Below are 23,150 nucleotides of genomic sequence, written 5' to 3' on the forward strand. Positions count from 1 at the left end.
TGATTGCAACCTCTGGGATGAAGCCATGTTGCAGGCGCGGGTGGGTTGATTCTAGGAACTTGAATTGTGAGAAGAGACAAGACGTTGGGAAATGAGTGACAAACAGTTACTCACCAGTGACTCACGGTCTACCCGTACCCGTACCCGGCCGCACCAGGGTTGCAAACGGGTACCCGTACCCGTACCCGGCCGGGTACGGGTAGCCGGTTATCGGGTAGGGTACGGGTATCGGGTACCCGGTTGCGACCTCTGCAGGGGAGACAAAAGTGAGCCGGGCGTGGGTCTGGTCACACCGCCCTCTTGTGGGACAGGCCACTCTCTTTCCCCAACAGCTTGTCTTGCTATCCGGGGGGGGGAACTTTGTGCGTCCCTACAGGTGTTGCAGATAATCCCGGAGACAATGTTTGGCCTCCTGGCTCAGGTGATCCAGCTGCAGACGCACAACATTTTGGAGGTTCCGACGCGTCTCGACAAGGACAAACTGCGCGAGTGCGCACAGCTGGAGGCGCGGTACCAGGTGCGCACGCCCCATGCGTCCGGAGGAATTGCATTCATGGCCCTTGAATCGTGACAGATTATCTTATGATGCTGCGTTGGCAGTGGTGCACAAACAACATTTTTAACACGCGCATCGATAACGCTGTGGCCCTGAATGGAAAAGTATATAACAGGCGATGTTTTGGAAAATGGCCCTTCACACCACAGCAATGTTTCGTGATGGTTCATCAGATCACAGGGGTTGGGTGAATAATTGCCTGCTAGCTCAACAATCGGAGACAACTGTGCTGCTAGATGATTTGAGAAAAAGAAAGACCACAGTTTAATAAATCTATATTCTTGGTTCTTTCGGTAAAGTCACGTAGAAGGGAAATAATGACGGCTGCTTGCGTTGTGGCCGAAACGTCCTGAGGATGGCTGCTTGCATTGTGGCCGAAACGTCGTGAGAATTTTATCTTATTATGTTTTATTTTTATTTTTTTATTATTTCCCTTCTACGTGACTTTACCGAAAGTACCAAGAATATGAATCCATGCAGTCACGAAAGCTTTAAATCGAAATTCTATCAAATCTATCACATATTTCTTACGGTAGTGCGTTTTCCGCTTGTTGCAGAGGTACGCGGGGCGTGAACCACGTCCGGCCATATTAATACTGCGGGGTGCATTAACCATAAACACTGCCGTCTGCTTGACAGTAGACATTAAAGATCCTATGACGTTTTTTTTAATGAATAGGGCCATGTGTGCTGGCCCCATGATCCAAATTTGCCACGTTTCAAATATAACCTACAGATAACTAAACCACTTGGCAGCATCGGAAACCCCCTTACTGTGCAATCTGTAGACTATAATCCGACGTGGAACACACTGCCATTTGTGATGGCCTGGTGCTCTAAGAATGGCACGAATTTCGATTTAAAGCTTTCGTGACTGCAGGGATTCATCTTCTTGGTTCTTTCGGTAAAGTCACGTAGAATTAAAATAATAAAATAATAAAAATAAAACATAATAAAATAATTCTCACGACGTTTCGGCCACAACGCAAGCAGCCGCCCTCAGGTGGAGAACAGAACCAAGAAGATGAATGGCACGAATACCAAAAGTATTCAAGATTTGATTCATTACATTACATCAGAGTAGGACATGAGAGCTGTTGACTTGGCCTCGTTGCTCACCCTCCTCCCACTCTCCACCTTGATTGTACTCCCGCTCCCCCCGCCAAACTTGAGATGCAGTTGCATTTATATGCTAAACAAGTTACCACTCGATTTAAAGCTTTCGTGACTGCAGGGATTCATCTTCTTAGTTCTTTCGGTAAAGTCACGTAGAAGGGAAGTAATAAAATAATAAAAATAAAACATAATAGTGAGAATTGTTTTATTATGTTTTATTTTTATTATTTTATTACTTCCCTTCTACGTGACTTTACCGAAAGAACCAAGAACAAGTTACCACTGTGAAGGGTCAGTGTACTTCCAAGGCAATTAGCAGCCTCAAAGAATAGGATTTGACACTGGGGTTATACTGGTAGGAACCACCTGGTTCTACCAGCCCACGGGAGATTATTGTGTCCATCCGTCGTGCATCCAAAAATGGGAGGGGTGGAGAGGGGAGGGTGGGGAGGGGCTGGGTGGGGAGGGTGGGGAGGGGCTGGGTGGGGAGGGGAGGGTGGAGAAGGGCTGGGTGGGGGGTGGGAGGGGTGGGGATGGGTGGGGAGGGGCTAGTAACCCCATGGTGCCCTTATAAAACTCAACGTTTAACCTACTCACGCCTGTTTGTGCCCGCCCTCACAGTTGGGCATATTTGCGGAATACACCACGCCGCCGTTGACCCTGGCCATTGACCGAGCAACCCAACGTTCCTACCAGCTCCCTCCGCAGGAATGTGTTTGGTATCAACACGATTTAGCGTACAATGAACAGTCTGCTTCCTCATGCCGTCCGTCCAGGTGGCCAAGTCGACTCATGCCATTTCCGTGTTCACCGAAGGCATGTTGATGATGAAAACCACATTGGTGGGCATCATAAAGGTAACTCCAGCCGTGTGGCTTCATGCAAGGATAACACTTGTTCCTCGCTAGAACTGTTTTCCACTATATAACATGACATTTGCTCGTAAGAGGTTCAACTCTGCGTGTTATTTTGTCGCACTAGATTATGTTTGATGCTTCTGACGTTTAATTAAGCGCGTGCTTCTAAGATGTGCGTTTGCATGTTTCTCTGTACATGTTTTTTTTTGACAAAGTGGAGGCTATCTTAATGTACTGACTTGCCAGCTTGATGCTAATTGGATCCAGATATTATTTAATTTGCGCTATCCAACATAAAATAACAAAATAACTCGACACAATTGTCAATAACGCTGTCGTAAAAGAAAAAACTGAATATTATAGGTGACATGTCATGCAGTGGCCCTTAGCACATCAAACCAAGATCTGTTTGGGAAATGTATAAAGATTATGATTCGGATGAAATGTAATTATGGCCCTTCACGCGGGAAAGTCTAATTGAGTCTCAAGACCATGTCAGGAGAGACCTGCATTAAACAAATCACAAAAAGTACCTTGGGCATGCGACTATTAGTGACAACTTGGAGAAATTGTTCATGCAAGAAGTAATTGAAAGGAAATGAGCTCGTGGCTGCCCTGAAACCAGAAGGCTGGATGATTGAGTAAAGAAGCTTACTGGGGAAAAAAAACCCTTGGAGCATTGAATAAGGAATGTATAGACCCGTGAGAACTGGAGACAATCTGCCAGAGGAATCAATGACGGTTGATACCGAATTCCAAACAATGAATTATCCTGCACTATGATGTTTATCCAAGCCGTGAGTGTTTGGCATGTGGGGGGAAACTGGAGTACTTGGATAAAACCCACGCATTTGAGCAATAGTATGCACAGACAGATAAAATACACAGATAGATATGTTGTTAATTTAATAACTTGTGGACTGAACCCGTTGCTGCGCTGCCAACGCCTGGCCAACTCACAGTTCCACACCATCCAACTTTAAAGTGAACATCTTTCGATGAACAATTGAGCCATTCCCCCAATAGGTATCCCTAGCAAGCAAACATCACAAACAATTAACTAATTTTTATTTTACCAGGTAAGGTCCATTGAGCCATATAGCTCTTTTTCAGAAGCGATACGGCTACAAATTGTAGCTCAACGAAGTGGCTGTTCACGTGGAAAATTATATCAGCCAAATACTCGTAAACGCATATTTATGAATTTGGAGAGAAAAACCGGAGGACCCGGAGAAAAATCCACACGACCATGGGGAGAACATGTAAACTACAAATATACAGGCGTCAGGGTCGGGATCGAACCCATGACCTCCTGTATGCCAGGCAAGGTAGTTAACATCTTGCCATCAACACATGGTATGTGCAGGTGGTGATCGCCCTCCCAAGTTCTAACCAGGCTTAGCACGACAAAGCTTTGGAGATCTGACGACGTCACGCAGATTCTAGACATCAATTTGTCATTGGCGTCCTTTTCACCGAGTGCCGTTTGCCCGGCTGTGCCTCGCACACCAGGTGGATCCCAAGCAGCTGCTGGAGGACGGTATCAGGAAGGAGATGGTGAAGCAGGTGGCGGCCGCACTGCACACGGGCCTCACGTTCAACCCCAAGGCCAAGGTGCGTCAATCCGGAACCTCCTGCCAAACGCGTCGTCGGTCGGGGTTATGTTCACAGATTATAGGTTTGCTCGTCTGGCTAAGGCCAGACACTATTTTCCGTGCAGAAATGTGGTGAGCTCTGGTAAGCTGCGGACATTGTGCCCAGTGTGTTATTTGCAAATAATAAAAATGGCTCCCAAATGCTGGTGGGGTGGTGACGTGGCCCAGCGATGTTGCAGAGGATCACAGTTCGAATCCAGCGGCCGCCCTGATTAATACTGCAGGTGTAATAACCACTGATTCTACGGGCCATCTGCTTTACATTGGATGTTATGATCCCCTGACCTCATTCCCAAGAGTAGGCCATTGTGTGCCAACTCACGATGGCCTACATCATGGTCCAAGGTGGCCAAATTCGAAAATAACCCTGCAAATTATTCAATTGTGGTTCTATATATAACAATCTTCACGCCTTACTGGTAGACTAATGTCTGTTTGTAAGCCAGATGCTGAGTCTCTCCTTGTGCCCACAGGGACAGCTGCCATTGGGGGTGCCCTTTCAAATGTTTAAGATGAGATGTAGAACGCTCTGAGACACTTCGAGGGCGCTATATCAAAAACATCTCCATTGATTGGATTAGCCGCTAATGCTGTTGAGTAATGATAATAATGTGCTTCTCTCTAATGGTCTGTGCTGTTTTGTGTTTCCGTTACCTCTGTCTTCCGTTGGCTCTGTCCATGGCTTTCTCTCACTCTGACCGACTCCCCGCATTGATCTGTTTGCCCCCTGCCTCCACCAGTCGAGCGAGCTGATGCCCAAACTGCACGACTTGGCCGCCCGCATGGATGGCTTTCGCCGCTCGTTCGAGTACATCCAGGATTACGTGAGCGTGTACGGCCTCAAGATCTGGCAGGAGGAGGTGTCGCGCATCATCAACTACAACGTGGAGCAGGAGTGCAACAGCTTCCTGCGCACCAAGGTCAGGGTTTTAAACGTTGGGAACGTTTACCCGAGGCAGCTCGATCGACTCGCAATCGAGAGGGCGTGAGTTGAATTCCGTGTCGGGATCGTGGAATGACCCGGCTCGAGTGATCGCGAGTACATTTTTTATTTACCAGGTCAGGCCCACTGAACTATATATTGCTCTTTTTCAGAAGCGACCTGGCCACAAATGATAGCTGTATTGCAGCCAAATTAAACGCATGTTTCTAAATGTAGAGGGGAAAAACCGGAGGACCCGGAGAAAAATCCACACGATCACGGGGAGAACATGCAAACTCTAAATATACAGGTGTTGAGGTTGGGATTGAACACACGACCTCCTGCATACCAGGCGAGGAAGTCAACATCTCGCCACTAATCCGGCGTTAATAGTGTGGAACTGCGAAGTGACCAGGATATAGCAGAGTAGCAGTGGGTTCATTCCACAGACGTCTGAGTGAATTGTACATGTGTCTGTGCTGCAGGTGCAGGATTGGCAGAGCATCTACCAGTCGACTCACATCCCCATCCCCAAGTTCCAGCCCACGGACGAATCGGCCACCTTCATCGGACGCCTGTGCCGTGAAATCCTTCGCATCACAGACCCCAAGCAAGTGTCGCACGGGAAAATTGCGCAAGCCTAGTGCACATGATGCACAGCACGACTTCTTTTACATAGCAGAAATACAAAGGTTGTTCTTTTTACCGATATTTTTTGAGCGTTTTATTATGCCCAGGAAAGCCTCGCTGAGTGTCGTAGTTTTTGAAGTAATTTCCAGTTGATTTTTAAAATTTGGCTAATTTGGACAATGACGCCGGCACACAAATGGTCCACTCTTGCGAATTGCGTCACGGGATCTGTAGCGTCCACTGTGAAGCAGGCGGCGTGTGTTTTCTTGTTCGACAATACTCTTGCAGCAATAACCAGGGCGGCCACTGCTTTCGAACCGTCAACCTCTGCAAGCGGCGAATGCGTTACCGCTTGGCCATGTCACCACCCAAGGTGTCTGGACGTTACAGAGAAGAATGGGCAAGGCGATGTATAACAAGTGTGAACAATACAAGCTTAATGGCTGGCTTGCATTGAATCATTACTCCGGAATTGTGACAATTCATTGAATTTCAGCAGAGGGAGAAATCAGTCCGTGTCATCGTGTTCAGTATTGTTTAGAGGATTGGCCTGATGTCATATTCCTGTGACTGTCCACTCCCAAACAGAACGACGTCCTACGTGGATCAGTTGAGCATCTGGTACGACGGTCGCACAAAGCAAGAGCTCACAAACAGCCGCCTCTTCTCCGAGGTCCAGAAGAGCCTGGGAACCTTCGGCCTCAATGGGCTCGATCGTCTGCTGAGCTTTATGATCGTTCGGGAGCTGCAGGTGATGTCAGATATTTCACTCTCACGCTTTTGTGGGGGTGGTGCCTTTTAGCGCCGCATCGCTACAGTTGAACAGCAGCGCATCACATGATTAATTCTAAGTTTAAGAATCAAAAGCCAGGTTGAAAAGATATAGATGTTAGAAGTTTTCGAAAGATCTTTTAAAGTTTCTCGGCACTCAGTTTGCTGAGAAGTGAGTTCCAATCCTTAAGCCCAACATACGAGAAGTCGTGCTACCCAAACTTCTTTTTTTACATGCGGGACGTCCTAGTCCAGGGGTCGGCAACCAAAATAACAAGAAGAGCCATTTCTTTCCAATTCGGTACAAAATTCAGTATTTCAAGAGCCGCAATGCATCTGAGTACATACTGTACATACTTACATATCGTCAAGAAGCAGCCCGTAAAGAGCCGCATGCGGCTCCGGAGCCGTAGGTTGCCGACCCCTGTCCTAGTCAGAGCTGTCTGCAGAGCGAAGATAAGGTCATGTACATTCACAGGCAGAGTAGCCATGTCGGAAGCTGTTGTCCTTTTGTCGCAATGGTTGAATGATGAGTAGTTTGCACTCTTCACTCTCACTTCACGATGGACAAACACAGTTGTGTACTCTGTGGTATCTGCTTTATGTCAGTTGCTTTGGAATTCGAGACAGGAAGTCAGGTGTTGGTCAGTGAATCTGTTCTCTTCGTTAACATATGTTGCCCGTTTCTGGTCAGGTCACGCCCTCGCAAGAAAATAAACTTGCATTTTAAAAGGTTTTTTGTTTATTCCGATGTTCGGTGTACTGCTCAGCCTTTTACTACGTTGTGGTTCTGGAGTTACAATCAGAATGAAGAAAAAACTATATTTTAATAAATGAAGAGAGTTAATACATGTATGTCCCACACCAGCTGTTCGTGGTGGGGAGATGGGGGGGGGAGCTTCACCAACATTGATAAAGGGCTGTAATTTATTATTTAAGTATTATAAAAATCTTTTTTATAAAGCGTGCATGCAAATTGCATTTCCTAATGCGCATCACACACAGGTGCAGTTATCTTCTTTAAATCGAAAGGTGCATTTATATTAAGACGTTTTCAGCCAATTACTGAATGTTTATTTTTGTTATTCTACTGGCTACAGTTTCATCAAATTCAAATACCATTTGAGGTCTGTTGGTCAATTGACTGAAATCTTTAAACTTAACAGTTTAAAGAGCATGAGGCTATTGATTTGCTTGGCACAGTGGCTTGCTGGCTTGAACTCAGGGTCTCAGAAATTCGAGACTGCTCACATGGATATGATTCACTGTGGCACCTGCTGGCTACACGCCTGAATCCCGACGAAGCCAGGTGTGTTCTCACAGTTGGCTATGTGCGGTGCGAAAGATGTTCAAAATACATGCATATAAACCAGGATAATGTATTTTATCCAACTGGAAACGTTGTTCCTGTGGCCAGACCATCGAGAGGGGAGGAGAGTGAAGGATATATTATATACGGACAAAATGGGAAAGGGAAGAGAGAAGATAAAGAATGGGAATTAATAGGAAAAATCTAGGAAAGGAACAGAAAATTGGACCCAAAAGGTGTCAGTTTTGTTGCCAGAAAAAAGGGTAAAAACCTATTATTATATTTTGCTACTGGCAAAGGAGGCCTCATGATGGACCCAAAGAGTCAGGAAAGATGATGAATGGGAGGAGAAGGCTACATCAGGGTCTTGACGCCACATGGAGTGGCGTCTGTTTTCACAGGGGGCAACGGGAAGAGGGGAGGGATTCAGAGTGGGGGTGGCCACACACAAGGTTTGAGCCGAGTGCCATACTGTACCCCAAGCCACCATCTGACGTTGTGTGCCACGTCGCAACGTACCGTGCCACCCTTTGCTAGCCCGCCCCGTGGTTATCCTGCGGCGCCGCCCCGTGCCACAGCGCGACGTGCTATGACCTGCCGCGTTGTACCAAGCTGGGTTTTGACGTGGCCGCTGCCTTCATTGCAGAATGCGGTCGAGTATCTGCAGAAGAATGTGCTGAAGGACAAGATGCTCATGGACTCGTTTACTGCGTTCATGAAGACTGCCAACCCCATCAAGGGCATACTTGGTGAGCGTCTACATCAAAACAAACCCTCTCATTCGTAGAGTTTCAAGTTTATTTTCTTTAACCTGGGGGGTGGGGGGGGAGAACTCAAGAGACCGGGATAAGTCTCATGTTCAAGAGTGATGACCTCGGTCAACAAATGAGTATATTCAATAAATTGCTTGAATTGGAGGGGATCCATTTGCAGATAAGCAACATCCATAAAATTTTTTAAATGTCACCAAAAAATAAATAGCCTTATTTTGTAGATGCACACTTTAAATATGGGCCCCAGGCTGCCCAGACATGAGTTTGAAACCTGGTTCATGAGATAGAACAGCATTTTAAGGGCCTGTCAGATGTACCATTTCGTCACTTGAGTGTTGTCACCATACTCTTAGTTCTTTCGGTCACGTAGGTAAAAAATGTAATTAAAATGAATAAAATAATAAAATCACTACGTTTCGGAGGCAACACAAGTCTCCGTCATCAGGTGGGGCCGTCACAGCCAGATTTGCTGCATCAAGTGACCATAATGACATCGCCGCTGTGCATTGTATCACAGTGTCCGTGCAGCGATGTCACTAGAGTGTTGAGAACAGTCTTTTAAAATCACACCCGGACCGATTACCGCTCCACGAATCACACAACCTCCACATAACACACCACACCCTCTCACAGCCTCGCTTCCCTCCCCTACAACACTCCTCAAAGCATCGCCTCTCCACTACGTCTCTTACATTTATAACGTTCACCGAATGTGTGGGACCCTAACTCGCTGGGTGAGGTTACTCCATGTGTTGTTCCCCCACCCAACTCCGTCTGAACGTACCCTGTACCTTCTCCTGGTTTGTTTTTTCCCCCTTTCAATAAAATAATTCTGGAAGGAAAAAAATAAATATCACACGAGGGCAACACAACTATAACATCTCCACGTCTTTCATGATTAGCATGGTTGTCTTCGTACGGTGCGAACAAAGTTCAACATACGATTTGGTTCTATCTCATTAACCCCCCTCTCTTACCTATATAGCCTCTTGTTACAGCAGCAATTTTGCCCACTTCAGCAATTGTTTCTTGCTGTGGCTGTCCCACCTGATGATGATTGCTTGTGTTGCGCCCGAAACGTCGTGATTTTATTAATTTTATTTTATACCTACGTGACTTTACCGAAAGAACCAAAGAGTATGAATCCTTGCAGTCACGAAAACGTCAAATCTAAAGTTCAACATACATATACAATGCATACATTACAAGGACGCACTCATTACGCACAGAGCGGCTTGCCAGAAATTGACCACAATACTTTGCTGATCTCATCAACGAGCATGAACCATCATGCAAACTCCAGTCATCCTCACACCGGCTTTTTGGCTAACCATTTAACAAAGACGGTCACTGCATCACACACTTTCTCAGATGCGCTTCTGCGGCCGTCTGGAAAGCTTTTCCTTCTGATATTAGGAAGCCACTGGAGCTAGGCGCTTTTAAATCTAGATTTCAAACGAATTTCTTTAACTGCTTTTTGAGTTTAATTTGTTGTCCTTTCCCCTGCACCTCCGATTAACAAGGTTTGCTCCATACGGTGCGAAAGAAGTTCAACATACAAATGCGATTTAGACACTTCACATTTTCCCCAGTGATGTTGTGTTGTGTGACAGAGTATAGAATTTGGTTGTGCACATAACACCAATTGCTGGCTTTTGCGGTGTTCTGTCTGTCTCCGTCGCCTGCAGCCAACGCAAGCAAAGTGTATTCATCCGCCACATCAAAGTCACAGAAAATCTGGCCTGGCTACATGGACATCATCCTCAAGGTGGCGTGTGGTTCTTTCTCTGCTGCTTACCCATTCATTGCATGAGCACAGAAGCTTGCCAAAATAAGTCCTTGAGGCTTAATTAGGCGTTGCTGGTCAAACAAAGACATCATTAGGATGATGACATAAAAGCAACTGTTAAGTTGAAACATTCCTGCTTGTATATGCTAATAATTAACTTTCAATATGAAATTGAGAAAATAACATAACAGTATTATGGGACCTCCTTTGTCAGTATCAAAATATGAGAATAGGTTTTCCTCTTTTTTTCTGGCAACAAACAGGTGTTAAGATGTTAAAACACCAAACTGAAACCTTTTACAAGGAATCATGTCTACATTAACCACAATACTTGTGGTCAGAATGCAAAAAAAAACATACTCTGATAGTATGATGCGTTGTCTTTGAAACTGATTGGTCCACACCAGAGACAGCTTTTCTTTCGAGGCGTACGCCTTTTCGCCTTTTGGCGTCCTCTGGTCTAACACCGTTTGAGACTAGGTTAAAAAGAAAGCTGTCTCTGGTGTGGACCAATCAGTTTCAAAGACAATGCATGTTCTATCAGAGTGTTTTTTTTTGCATTCTGACCACAAGCATTGTGGTTAATGCAGACATGATCCCTTGTAAAAGGTTTCAGTTTGGTGTTTTAACATCTTAACACCTGCTTTGCTGCCAGAAAAAATGGGAAAACCTATTCTCAACATAACAGCAGCTATCCTGGATGTAAAATGTATTGCAAGGATTATGACAAATTTTTATTAGCTGCTATTGCTTCTTAGAAATTACACAAAGTGTTTAGTTATGACACCTCGGCAATACCGTTTATAGGAAAACTGATGAGGGCAGTCTGATCTTGCCCCCTTAATATCAGGGTACCAATTGGTACTGATTTAAGAGGTCACATCTTGCTAATACAACTCGCTGAAGTCATAAATTGCCCAAGTTTTTGTAAATGATGCTTAAATGATTAAACATGATTAGGCAAATAAACAATCCCACACAATTAAGTTCCTGATTTCATTACCTCTTCCAAGATGTCTGGCCCAGCTTTGAAGAGTCAGCCAAAATGCCCTCCACTAGAGGGGCTTTCAAGACCTCTCTCTATTGGAGGTCCTTCTGCCAGCAGTGGCATGATTGAGCAGTTTGCAGGGCTGTATCTTGACCTACTTGGCTAACAATAATTGTCTTGGGCATCAAAGTTTTTGTCCGTTGGTAGATGGACCTGGAGAGAGTGGAACTTGGCGCCGAGGCCTGGCAATAGGGTGAGAATGGTTTGGGGATGGAGCTGAAGTTAAAACGACCAAGTCGTGCCCACTAGTGGCAAACGCTGACATCGCCTTGTTTTTAAAGTTGTGCTTTTTTTGCGCAGGTTGGGCAGCTTCAGCTGCTAAGGCGACAGATGGCTCATGAGCTCAGCTACTCCTGCAAACTCGACTCCAAGACTTTATTTGGAGCTCTTATGACACTTAACAAGTTAGTTTCCTTTTACGCTTAGTTTGAAAACTTATTTCTTTGGAATATTTTTGTGTGTGTGTGTGTGTGGTTTGTTGTCCTTCCTCTGCACCTCCCATTATCATGATTGGCTACGTACGGTGTTAAAGAAGTTCAACATACACACAAGTTGACTGCCGGTCGGTTCTCTGCTGTCACCCCCTCGGCGTGGAACTCTATCGCTGTGCACATCTGCAATATCAAATGCACTCTGCATCAGTGTGTCTCTCTCCCTGTCTCCCCTAATTTTTTTTGTCGTTTTTAAGCTCAGGCTCCATGCCACTCATTGACATGCTAATTTCTCTAACCCCCACCTTTCTCTCCGCCCCCCCTCTCTCTATTTAAGGCCTCGACACAGAGGCGTGGTTTCTCTGTGTGCCTATGTATGTGTCTCTCTATGTATCTCTGTGATATCTCTCTGGTTATATGTCTGTCTATATGTCTCCGGTTCTGTGTTTTATCTCTCTCTCAAATTTAGCATTTTCAGGAAGAACGTAATCAACCAGGTAGGGTGTTGACTGTTATGTTAGCCGACTCTCTGTGTTGTATTACATTACATTTCTAAGTATACTAGGTTTGTTTTCTATTTCATTTATACCTGATGATTGCTTGTGTTGCAATCGAAACGTCGTATGCTAGTATTTAATTTATTATTTTCTCTTTATACGTGGCTTTACCGAAAGAACCAAAGAGTAATTCCTGCAGTCACGAAAGCTCCAAACATCTAAAGGCCTATCTGTTTGGTCAGGCTTTCGCGCAGCCCTGAGCTTGGCTCCGCGCCTTGGAGTTGTCGACTTGTCTACAAAATCTGGCACGTTATAAATACATTTATTTTTATTAATCTTCCACCGCGGGCTCTGCTGCTAGGGCCCTGCTGGCAGACGTGCAGGCCCACTACGCCGAGCCGAGCCGCCCGTACCCACGAGAGGACAACCCTCTGCTCTTCGAGCTCACCTCTTACCTGGAGGCGGCGGGGATAAACAACCCTCTGAACAAGGTAAGCGTGCGCAGGGCCGCTCAAGGTAGGCCTTAGCCATTCAGCGATGCATCGATTCTAAACTAAAACTTATCATCTAATTTTTGTTTACCAGGTAAGGCCCCCACTGGGCTCTATATAGCCCTTTAACAGAAGCGACCTGGCCACAAGTGATCACTCAACGAAGTGGCTTATCGTGTGGAAATTTATAGCGGCCAAATACTCTAAACGCATGTTGATTCTAAATGTGGAGAGAAAAACCGAGGATCCAGAGAGCATGGGGAGAACAAGCAAACTCCAAATGTACAGGCGTCAGTCAGGATTGAACCGACGACCTCCTGCATACCAAGCGAGGTAGTTAACATCTTACCACCTTGGCCATTTGTCGATTGATAAGCGCTCTCGCGCTCGAAGAATGTGCGATGAGTCATGCACGTGAGAAACGGTTGTGCTCACACATTTGTGAAAATGGGTGCAAATGTTTAATTTAGGTGAGCTTCGCCAACACAACTGTGTAAGCGGGACGAATTCATTTGAAACGGGACATTTTTTAAAATTCATTTTAAATGGTCAAAATGAGACGTAATCTATTCTTCAGTCACTTCACGAACCTGGGTCGTGATGTTTGAATCTTTCATGAAGGTGAATAATCGTTAAATGTCCAGTAAACCCAAAACGCGTTTGTTTGCTTCTCCGGACAGGTCTGGGTAAAGATGGGGGGAGCACAATGAGAAAGCTGATGCAATGTTCCCTATGTTTGTATAATAATATTTGTTCAAACTGTTTTATATAGATAAATTATAGTTTTGCAATGATATGTCATGAAAGGTTCTGTATGCATCTTTAGTTTGTAGTTATTCCATAGGTCAATTATCCATCTGAATCTTCTCCATAAAAGTTTTTTTTGCACGCTTTCTTTTAACTCACTGTTGTCGTTTTAACCCACTTCCCAATGTGGTATCGACTGCAAACTCGGTATACTTATGTCATACTGATGACAATACTATATTATATAATAAAAATAAAAATAAATATTTTTAAACGTTCTTTTTTATATGTTATGTTTCGGCTTGGTTCTAATTGTCCACGGTCAACTGACGTTGGCTGTAATTGGCCACGGACCCTTACATTATGGCAAGCTTCGGGGCCACTTCCTGGAGTCGTGGAGTTCTGCCATTACTAGTATATTTTTAAAAAAGCGTGTTTTTTTAAATATAACTTATTGGGCTTAGATCGCGTTGATATAAATGTGTCATTAAAGACGCCACCACCCGACAGCCAATTAGTAAGGTTTGTCACGCCAACACACCGGTGTGTTGGAGAGTAAACTCAAAACGCTTACAATCCGAGGACAACATATTTCGCCGGTAATTACAACCAGACTCATCAGGCGACAGCCAGAATTGCGATATAACCCAAAAAAAATATTGTTTGCGAAAGCCTTCATTTTCATCTAGATCTTGTACTCCTCAACAAATGACCGTCAACACATTTGAACGTGTTCATTTATCGAGACCAGTTCCTTGTGAGAGCTTTGTTTTACTCATTTTCCACCCCTCCCCCCTCTTGTGGTGCAGATTTACATCACAACCAAGCGGCTGCCGCATTTCCCACTCATTAACTTCCTGTGCGTCATTGCGCATCTACCCAAGCTACAGTACAGCAAGGCAGTGGGTGGGTTTCTCTCTTGTGCGCACACGTTTTTTGTGCCATGCATTGTTTCATTTCCCCCCCCCTTTCTTCTCCGCTGAAAAAACCACCCTATTAAATAACTTATTGGAGCGAATCCACTCATAACATGAAAATAAAATGCCCGAAAGTAATTGTTTGGTCACAAACCGTAAAGGAACAAATCGCTATCGAGAGCCAATGTGCTTTTTAAATGTTGGCCAATTTTAGCCGAAAGCTTCAGTTCACGTGGATTTATGCTATATTAGACAATGGAAATGCATATTCTGTTGTTAGAAAGAAAGGCAGTTAATTTACTATTGACAGACCGAACCGTAACCAATTTTATAGGTGATTGATGACATGTGGGGCAACTGAGAATATTAATACTATGCAAGTTTAACGAACACAAGCTTCTGTTATCACTATGGGTGTAGTTAAACTATTAAACTAAAATGTCTTTTTTATTTTATAAGGTAAGGCCCACTGAACTATTATTAGCTCGTTTTCAGAAGCGGCCTGGCCTCAAATTATAGCTTAGCGAAGTGGCTTATGTGGAAATATATAGCAGCCAAATACTCTAAATGCATGTTGATTCTAAAATGTGGAGAGAAAAACCCCAGGGCCTGGAGAAAAATACACGTGATCACGAGGAGAACATGCAAACTCCAAATATACAGGCGCCAGGGTCGGAATCGAACCCACGACCTTCTGCATACCAGGCGAGGGAGTTAACATCTCGCTACCGTGGCGCTCATTGCTGTAATAATACTACGCGCTATCAGCTTCACACTTATTGTCGTGATTACAGTTTTTTTATGTCTAGGAGAGTCATAGGACTTATTTTCAGGAGGGTGCTGCATTGTTTTTTTTTAGATTTTTCAGCCAACTGATGATGAGTGTTTATACGAGCGGGAGAAAACCGGAGCACCCGGATAAAATGTAATCGTGTGAGAGGGCAACACTATCCCCATACAGATGGAAACAGATGGCGATTAGTCCACCAGCTGTTTTGTATTCTGCTGGCAAGGCAGAGTATGGCACCTTCGCGACACCCACTGGACAGGAGTTTCACAACATTTATGTGATCCATCAACCCTGGGGCATGCGCCACCACTGCCCCGCTACATAGGCAGGACCAAGTGAAAATCCAACAATGCTTGTTCTCCCTGACCCTCAACACCAACGTCTGCTGTATATAGGCATGGTGAGCAGGCGGGCGGGTGATGGGCTGGACTGGCCACCCATGGTGGTGGGGCTGCTCACATTGCTCAAGCAGTTCCACTCGCGCAACACCGAGCAGTTCCTGGCACTGCTGGGCCAGTTAGTGCGCTCCTTACTGGAGCAGTGCACGACCAGGTAATGATAACGGCGATAATAATAATGATGACCCCCTAATTAATCCAGCACACTGCACAGGCTGCACGCACGGTTTACGCCTGGTCACACGTGTTCATGCACATTCATCTCTCTCTTGCTCGCACACCACGTACAGCACACTCGAGCGCGCGCCAGGGGTCACGGGCAGCTTTACAAGCAGTATCTGTCCACACGTATACCTGCGCTGTAGAAAACCTGATGTTAGAATAGCTCTTAAATACCTGGGTTATAGCCAGATAAGAGCATGGTCCATGTACCTGAATTACTGGCAGGTAAGAGTATAGTTTGCTGTCTTAAGATTCATAATAATTCACTTGCAGATTTTTGCCAAACCATTGCCGCTTGAAGGCACCTGGCACCTCTGGTTGTTTTGTCATTCGCCATTAAAATAGTTGGTGAAAGTTTGTTAAAAGTGTTAGCTGCGGCTAGGATTTAATGAGCAACATCTTTAATGGTACGGATGCTGCTGTGGTGTAATAGTTGGCACGCCGTATTTGCAATCCTGAGTTCACCAAGCAGTATAATTTGGTGTACCCACGCGTGGTGAGGTAAAGTGTGGGTACTTCTCACCTCTTCCAATACATTATTTCGCCGGTGTTGAAGAGTAGGCCATACGCCCTATAGAGGGGCTATCTAGAGCTACCACTTGTGAGGTCCTTCCAGCAGTAACGTGGTCAAGAAATTGTCGGGCTGCACCTTTGTAGCACGGCTGGCTACGTATGGCGTGTAAGAAGTTCAACATACAACTATGAATTGTATCTATATTTTTCTCATTGTCTAGAATGTCCTATTTTTATGTTGAGTATTAATGTGATGGTGCTTTGAGTAGTAGATTTGTGCCAGAAAGGTGCCACATTTGTCCAAAAAAAACATTGACTTGACTTTTATCTTCTAATCGGTGTGAATTGTTTTTCGCAGCCAAAAATCTCCAGAGATGCCTTCGGATGTGGTTGGAACCCTCGTGTTCCTAGAAGATTTTGTGCACTACACACAGCTCACGAGACAGGTGTGTGCTTGGGAAATGCGTTTGCACTGCACCCATCCTTACACAAACCATCATCCCGGATCCTTGAGCTATCAGATTATGGGCACTTGCTCTAAGCTTGTCAATTATTTTTCTAATCAAAAGCACAATGCTTTTTGTGATCCATTCCCACCGTATGTGCTGGGGCTTCACAACACAATAATGTGGTTTCAGGAACCAAAGCTTCCAGGAATCAATGAGGAACCCTTAAAATCCCAATGGCCCATAAGAAAGGCAGGCTGGGGATTAGCATTTGCAAATTACAGATTGGAATTTCGTGAAAGACTGCCCGCTGTGCCCGAAAACAGTGGTCTACGCATCACAGCAGTTGCACATGGAACTTGAGGCAAGGTTTTGAATTAAACAGATTGTGTGTTAATTGAGAATAGTGGCGATGTTTGTTCCTTGTTTTGCAGGTGATCGAAGCCCACGTCCCGAGCTACATCCTGGATGAGTTCAGGCATGTTGCCCAGTAGCGGTCGTGCCACTCAAGCGAGACGTTATGCCAAGATGTCACGTATACATGACGGCGGATTATTTGGCGAGCAGTCAAAACGTACGGTCTTCATTACCTGTGCTGTTATCAAGACGGCTGATTGAATTTACGTCTTTGGAAATATGTTTTTGTTTATATTTTTGATTGGGCGTGTCACTCATGCGTACGTGTCATTGTGGGAACTTGGACGTGGGCATGATCCAGAGTGATGACCTCTATTAAGAGTTTTTGCCACTTGCGTACACTAATGTATTTTGTCTTGCTATTTCTGGTCAAGACCAGATACATATGAAGTTATATGTGTCTTAGATAACTGTGTACCTCATGCACAAAATAATTTGGGGGAGGACTCGCACTGTATTTCAATTGTGCGGGGTGTCTTCTTTGGTACCAAATCTTCAAATCGATAGGTGAAGCCCTGTATTTATGAAGTAGAACCAATTGGAATTCATCAAAACAATTTCTACAATGCGAGAGGGTGTATCATAATGTATGTTATCTGTCAGTCACACGATGCTAGAATTCACATTTTTGTAAATTGAGTTATAATTCGATTTACAATTTTGTGTGGGGTGGAAGGAACACTGAGTGTAAATGAGAACAGGGCAAACAGCACTTGCATGAAATGCCACAGTGCCACTAAGCACAGCTTGACACACCCAATTTATCTTCAATTTTGCTGCACATATTAAACCATGGATAAAATGTACAGGGGTGTTGCCCATCTAGTGAGTAACTGTGCATTGATTGGCCAAAAATAGCATCTGATGTCACCTTTGATGTCGATTACATAGAGACTGGAACAGCAGACCCGTGGCTGATGAGACGTCTGGTTAAGAATAGCCGCCCCACCCCTGGGTGGCAAGAGTTCAAATAAATAATCCGGCACCGACTGAGATCCTGAGTTGAATTTGGGTCTGCCGTTCACGTTTAAACAAGGTTCTCAAGTTGATTGAGATAATGCTTTCAGCCCAGTCACTAATCTTCCATTATGGCATGGGGTTGTCTGCTTGGATTTTCTCTCTCCATGTTACCCTCTGTATCCATCTCCTCCCGCCCTGCTCCAGAACCTTCTGCCTTGACACTTTCCTCCGTTTGTCTTTGCGCATAATTTCTCAGTTGCTTCCACCTCTGTATTTTTTCATATTGTTCTGTTATACTTCGCCTCCATCTGGCATTAATGTTTCCTTTCTCCTTGAATATATCTCATCTTCAGACCTGTTGAAATTCTCTCCATTTAGTTGTCAGATTTTAAAATTTCGATTTAAAGCTTTCGTGACTGCAGGGATTCATCTTCTTGGTTCTTTTGGTAAAGTCACGTAGAAGGGAAATAATAAAATAAAAACAATTAAACATTATAAAATACAATTGTATTTTATAATAATAAAATAATAAAAATAAAACATAATAAAATACAATTGTATAAAATAATAAAACATAATAAAATACAATTGTATTTTATTATGTTTTATTTTTTTATTTCCCTTCTACGTGACTTTACCGAAAGAACCAAGAAGATGTCAGATTTTTATTTTCTTTTTCCTTTCTGAATTTCATTTTCATCTATTACAGAGGAGGTAGTATAATTTACGGGATCTCAGCATTAGTTCTGTAACCTTTGCTTCTGCCGGGCATTCTCTAAAATGGGTGGGGATGCACTGCCTGGGAGTATTCCAAATGGATTACTATAATGACATGAAACTCAAAGCATAATTGATACTTGTATATCTTTATTGATATTAAAAAAGAATAGCCCCACCCACAGTTCAAGGAACTGGCAGCTGAAATGATGCAGCAAGTGAGGTCATGTGTATGAGTGTCCAGTTGGTCATGATGGTGCGTCAGTACAAATTGTCTCACATTACAATACAGTTGAATGACTTCACTGTAACGACCCACTCCACGCTGAGCGGCCGCAAATAATTTATAATCGAATTATCCTAATGGTAAATACGAATTACTGTCAGCATGTATTTAAACTAGGTGGGATATGAATTGTGAACATATACATGACAAACATAAAGTGAACATTGCCCGATAACGCACCGAAAGCAGCTTGCCATCGTAACCAGCCTCTCGCACCATTTATAATTTCAACTAAAGTCCCCTTTTACGTCCACATCTACACTGTGCTGACACTGACTCTTCAAATCCAGCTTTTACTCGGGTAGAAAATCTTTGAAGCGTTAATTGCCTTAAGGAGGTTTATCCAAGAGCTGACAAGTCACTCATTTACATTGGACTTTCTGTTTCATCAGCTTAAGGGTTGTGGCAGATGTCACTGATACCACAAGCACTGCTCCTATTGTCTGTTTGGAGCAATATTTTCACTTTTAATTTTTTTCTGTTGAGCAATTGTCTGTAAATACAGTATATTACAAGTTAATTTTATTACTAATTTCCTGTTGATTATTGCCTGAATACTTTTGTGAATTAGATGTCATCTTAAAAATAATCAGATACGTATGTTGTCCATGAAAGCTAATGCTTTTAACATATTTGATGAGTAGTATATAATTTCGAAGTTTTATATGTCTAAGCCTACACACAAAATAAAATTACATCTTTTCAAGTAAATGCAGTCCGTTCAATATAATTGATATTCCAAAAGTTGGTCTCAAAAATAACAATCAGCCACTGCCACTAAGTACGGTACAATAATTTCATTTGCATAGAAGAATTCAGTCTCAAGATTATTTTCAGGAAGATCCTGCAACGAGATGTTTGTAAGTGTCATGTGGGAGGAATCTCATATAAGAGGATTACACTCAAAAGATTTGAACAGATAGATTCAATCCACTAAGTGGACCAAATCTGTGGACAATACCCATTTCTGTACTACCATCTGACACCGCAGCGCTTGCAGACCCAGGCCTACCACACCTGGTATGCGCTGATCATCGGCCAACAAAATTATTAATCCAGCTCAACCTTTCATAGGTTTGAAGATCCGACACGATTAGGTGCATTCAAGGCAATTAGCTCGGAGACAATCTTGCTCTATTGAAGCGTTACGGGACTTGAATAGTCGGATATTTGGAACAATTCGATGTTAGTGTTTTGAATTCACCAGTGTTGAGTAATGTGACGGTGAAGTTGTAGTAGGAAAAGAAAAGTCAAGCACTGTGATGTGCTATTGGCTTGTGCCACGTGTTTGGAATGATTTCCAACGTTTTGGACATCATGCCTAGGTTGAAAGATGCAAATATCTTACCTCAATTATGCTGCCCGTGATGAATAAGGTCGCAATTATTCGCAAGACTCCAGGTCCAAATTTGCCAAGAAGATATAGTCCAAAATTACTGGTATTAAGACATCTTGCAAAGCGGTTCTCAGCAAATAACCAGACATGTATTTCGTTTGTCTGTCCCTCCGCATTCATATAAAAATTACATTTTTAGACTTTCCGTTATCTATTCTTGGATTGAGCATTGGAAATTGTTAACATCCCTGTCAACCCCTTATGAGTGCCTGCATTATTACAGACCAATTCAGACCTCAATGTTCATCCTAAAAAGTCCCATCACAAGGGGGATACACACATATAGTCATATACTCACCACTAGTACACTAACCACGACATACCTGTCAACCCATTATCAGTACCTACCTTATTACAGACCAATTCAGACCTTGGTCACCCCGTGCCCCTTATCATTCTCAAAGTTCATCTTACGAAGTCCCATCGCAAGGGAGAAACAAATATACAAACATTTATGGACACCTTTTTTTCACGTGGCAAACCTAATTGCCCGTGGGTTATCCCAGACTGGTCGTAGGATAACCGGCGACGTTTCAATAGCCCTTGTTCATGGCATTAAGGGCCATTGCCCGAAACGTTGTCTGTTTCTCCTTTGATAAGCTTTATATACGTAACGTGTTAAGTTGTCTTGTTGAGATTTTGGCAGTGAAGCAACGTGGCAATGTATGCAATGGTTTTCACTTTCATTTGGAATACTCTGCATTGAAGAGCCACGGCTACTTATTCGCATGGTAACCGCATACATGTCAACCCCTTATCAGGGGCAACTTATTACAGCCCGATTCAGACCTTATTGGTAACCCCGTGCCCTTATAAATCTCAAAGTTCATCCTACAAAGCCCCATCACAAGGAAGAAACGGCTGTACGCCGTATGGACCTGAAAACTCAATATCCCTGTACAAGAATACTGGGTAAACCGTGATGGGTTGACACGCAATGTAACTGTGTACTGGTTTTAATGTTTTATTTGGGGTATCATCAGTCTGCAACAGTCGCCACCAGAGCCGGTTAATTGCCATTTCCAAGCCTAGTGCAGTCGTTCAAAGGTCAGCCAGCGATTCCCAAATCCAGTGTTGACGACGTCATCACGTCAAGTAAAAGTTCGCGGATTCTCATCACGCAAAGGACGCGGTGACGTCATCACGCACTCTTAAGCGATGTCGTCACCGCAATAACCGCCGCTCGACAGGAACTCCAAACCAAACCCGTGCGCGGTGACGTCACCCCGCCAGATTCCACTCCGCCGATTGACGTCGGCGCCCGACGCGAGACGCCCGCGCCAACGTGTTGACGTCACGCCGACCAGATCGCCTTTCTATTGGACACCCGATCCCATCCCGCCGCGCGTGACGTCACCGCGTAAGGTCTGTGCCGGTGACGTCACGCCCTAACGGCTCGAGCGCGCGGCCGCGGCGCCAAATCACCCGGCCATTCCGGCTGCCCCTCAACGACGTCACCGCGCAACCGGTACGCGGTGACGTCATCGAACCAAAACAGCCAATCGGGACATCGTCGCTACGCGGTTACGTCATCACGCACGCCGACGTGATTACGTCACGTCGCGCGAACGCGTTCCCCCTCCCCCCCCACCACCATCACGACGAGCGGCGGCGTTTCCCGGGGTCGGAGAAGCGGACTCGCTTCCCCATTTTATCCGTCCGCTCGCGGGCCACGCCGTGAGGAGGGAAAGGCGGCAAAGTCGGGGAGAGGATTTTCCTCAGGGGGCTGTGCGTGCGCGCCCGCCCGTGACTGTCGAGCAAAACGCTAGGGCAGCGGGAGAACGAGCACGACGGCCGACCCCAGCTCACCCCCGCGTCCTCCCCGCGAAGGCGTCATGTATCAAGAGCCCGAAGGTTCGATTCGCTTGGCCCTTACATCGCCTATAATGCTACGTCGGTTGTTCGCGTTACGAACGTGTTTGTGATGAGAGCGATTGTAGGTTTGTGAGGGGAAGTTGTTGTGTTTGTCGTTGTGCGCGGTGCGCTGGGCCCGGTTTCCTCGACTAGACTTTAACCGGGTCTCGCTTAATTTAATTGTCTCCTTATTTTTATATAAAAAGATATACGTATGTATATTGACGTGGTGAATAACAAAACTAAATAAAGCCGCCAAAGGTGGTGGATTAATCACCGTGGCCGGTTAAAGTACACGGAGATTCGCTCCCGTAGCGTGAGGAGGAGACTTAGCGGGGAAAGCCTGCGCTAGGCCCTCACTGCCTGGCACGGCCATCGCGGTCACAATGTTAAATAATCTTAAATGGGTTTTAATTTCATCTTTATGGCTGCTAATACCCCGTTCTTGTGTACTGCTCGACTAATAAACACGTTCTCGTTGTAATCTGATACACCGCCACCAGTTTTTATTGTTGTGGCTTGTGGCCCCCCCACTCCTCGTGTGCTCATGATGCTCGTAATTGTTCCTTGGTGTCCTTTATTTAACGAGGTCAGAGCCCTTCGAGATCATTATCATTCTTTTTAAACTCGCTCTTTCCTCAA

At 44.6% G+C, this 23,150-nt stretch overlaps 2 protein-coding genes across 5 annotated transcripts in view; both read left to right on the forward strand.

The window, feature by feature from the left end:
- The window catches only part of WASHC5 (WASH complex subunit 5), a 48,585-nt gene extending 29,976 nt beyond the window's left edge, over positions 1–18,609 (forward strand). The window contains exons 15-28 of the mRNA XM_078866342.1: positions 377–517; positions 2,449–2,529; positions 4,042–4,143; positions 4,925–5,104; positions 5,592–5,716; positions 6,325–6,487; positions 8,463–8,565; positions 10,278–10,357; positions 11,727–11,830; positions 12,716–12,845; positions 14,402–14,498; positions 15,695–15,851; positions 16,791–16,878; positions 17,313–18,609. Of these exons, the coding sequence (XP_078722468.1) occupies positions 377–517; positions 2,449–2,529; positions 4,042–4,143; positions 4,925–5,104; positions 5,592–5,716; positions 6,325–6,487; positions 8,463–8,565; positions 10,278–10,357; positions 11,727–11,830; positions 12,716–12,845; positions 14,402–14,498; positions 15,695–15,851; positions 16,791–16,878; positions 17,313–17,372 (1,611 nt within the window). The 3' untranslated portion in view covers positions 17,373–18,609. The remainder of the gene's footprint in view (positions 1–376; positions 518–2,448; positions 2,530–4,041; positions 4,144–4,924; positions 5,105–5,591; positions 5,717–6,324; positions 6,488–8,462; positions 8,566–10,277; positions 10,358–11,726; positions 11,831–12,715; positions 12,846–14,401; positions 14,499–15,694; positions 15,852–16,790; positions 16,879–17,312) is intronic.
- A 3,634-nt stretch (positions 18,610–22,243) lies between these two features.
- Positions 22,244–23,150, forward strand: part of LOC144938489 (protein argonaute-2) — a 36,881-nt gene continuing 35,974 nt past the window's right edge. For all 4 annotated transcript variants that reach the window (XM_078866343.1, XM_078866344.1, XM_078866345.1 and 1 more), the window contains exon 1: positions 22,244–22,508. In XM_078866343.1, the coding sequence (XP_078722469.1) occupies positions 22,490–22,508 (19 nt within the window). In that variant the 5' untranslated portion in view covers positions 22,244–22,489. The remainder of the gene's footprint in view (positions 22,509–23,150) is intronic.

The sequence above is a fragment of the Lampetra fluviatilis genome, chromosome 22 (assembly GCF_964198595.1).
Source record: "Lampetra fluviatilis chromosome 22, kcLamFluv1.1, whole genome shotgun sequence".
Classification (NCBI taxonomy): domain Eukaryota; kingdom Metazoa; phylum Chordata; class Hyperoartia; order Petromyzontiformes; family Petromyzontidae; genus Lampetra; species Lampetra fluviatilis.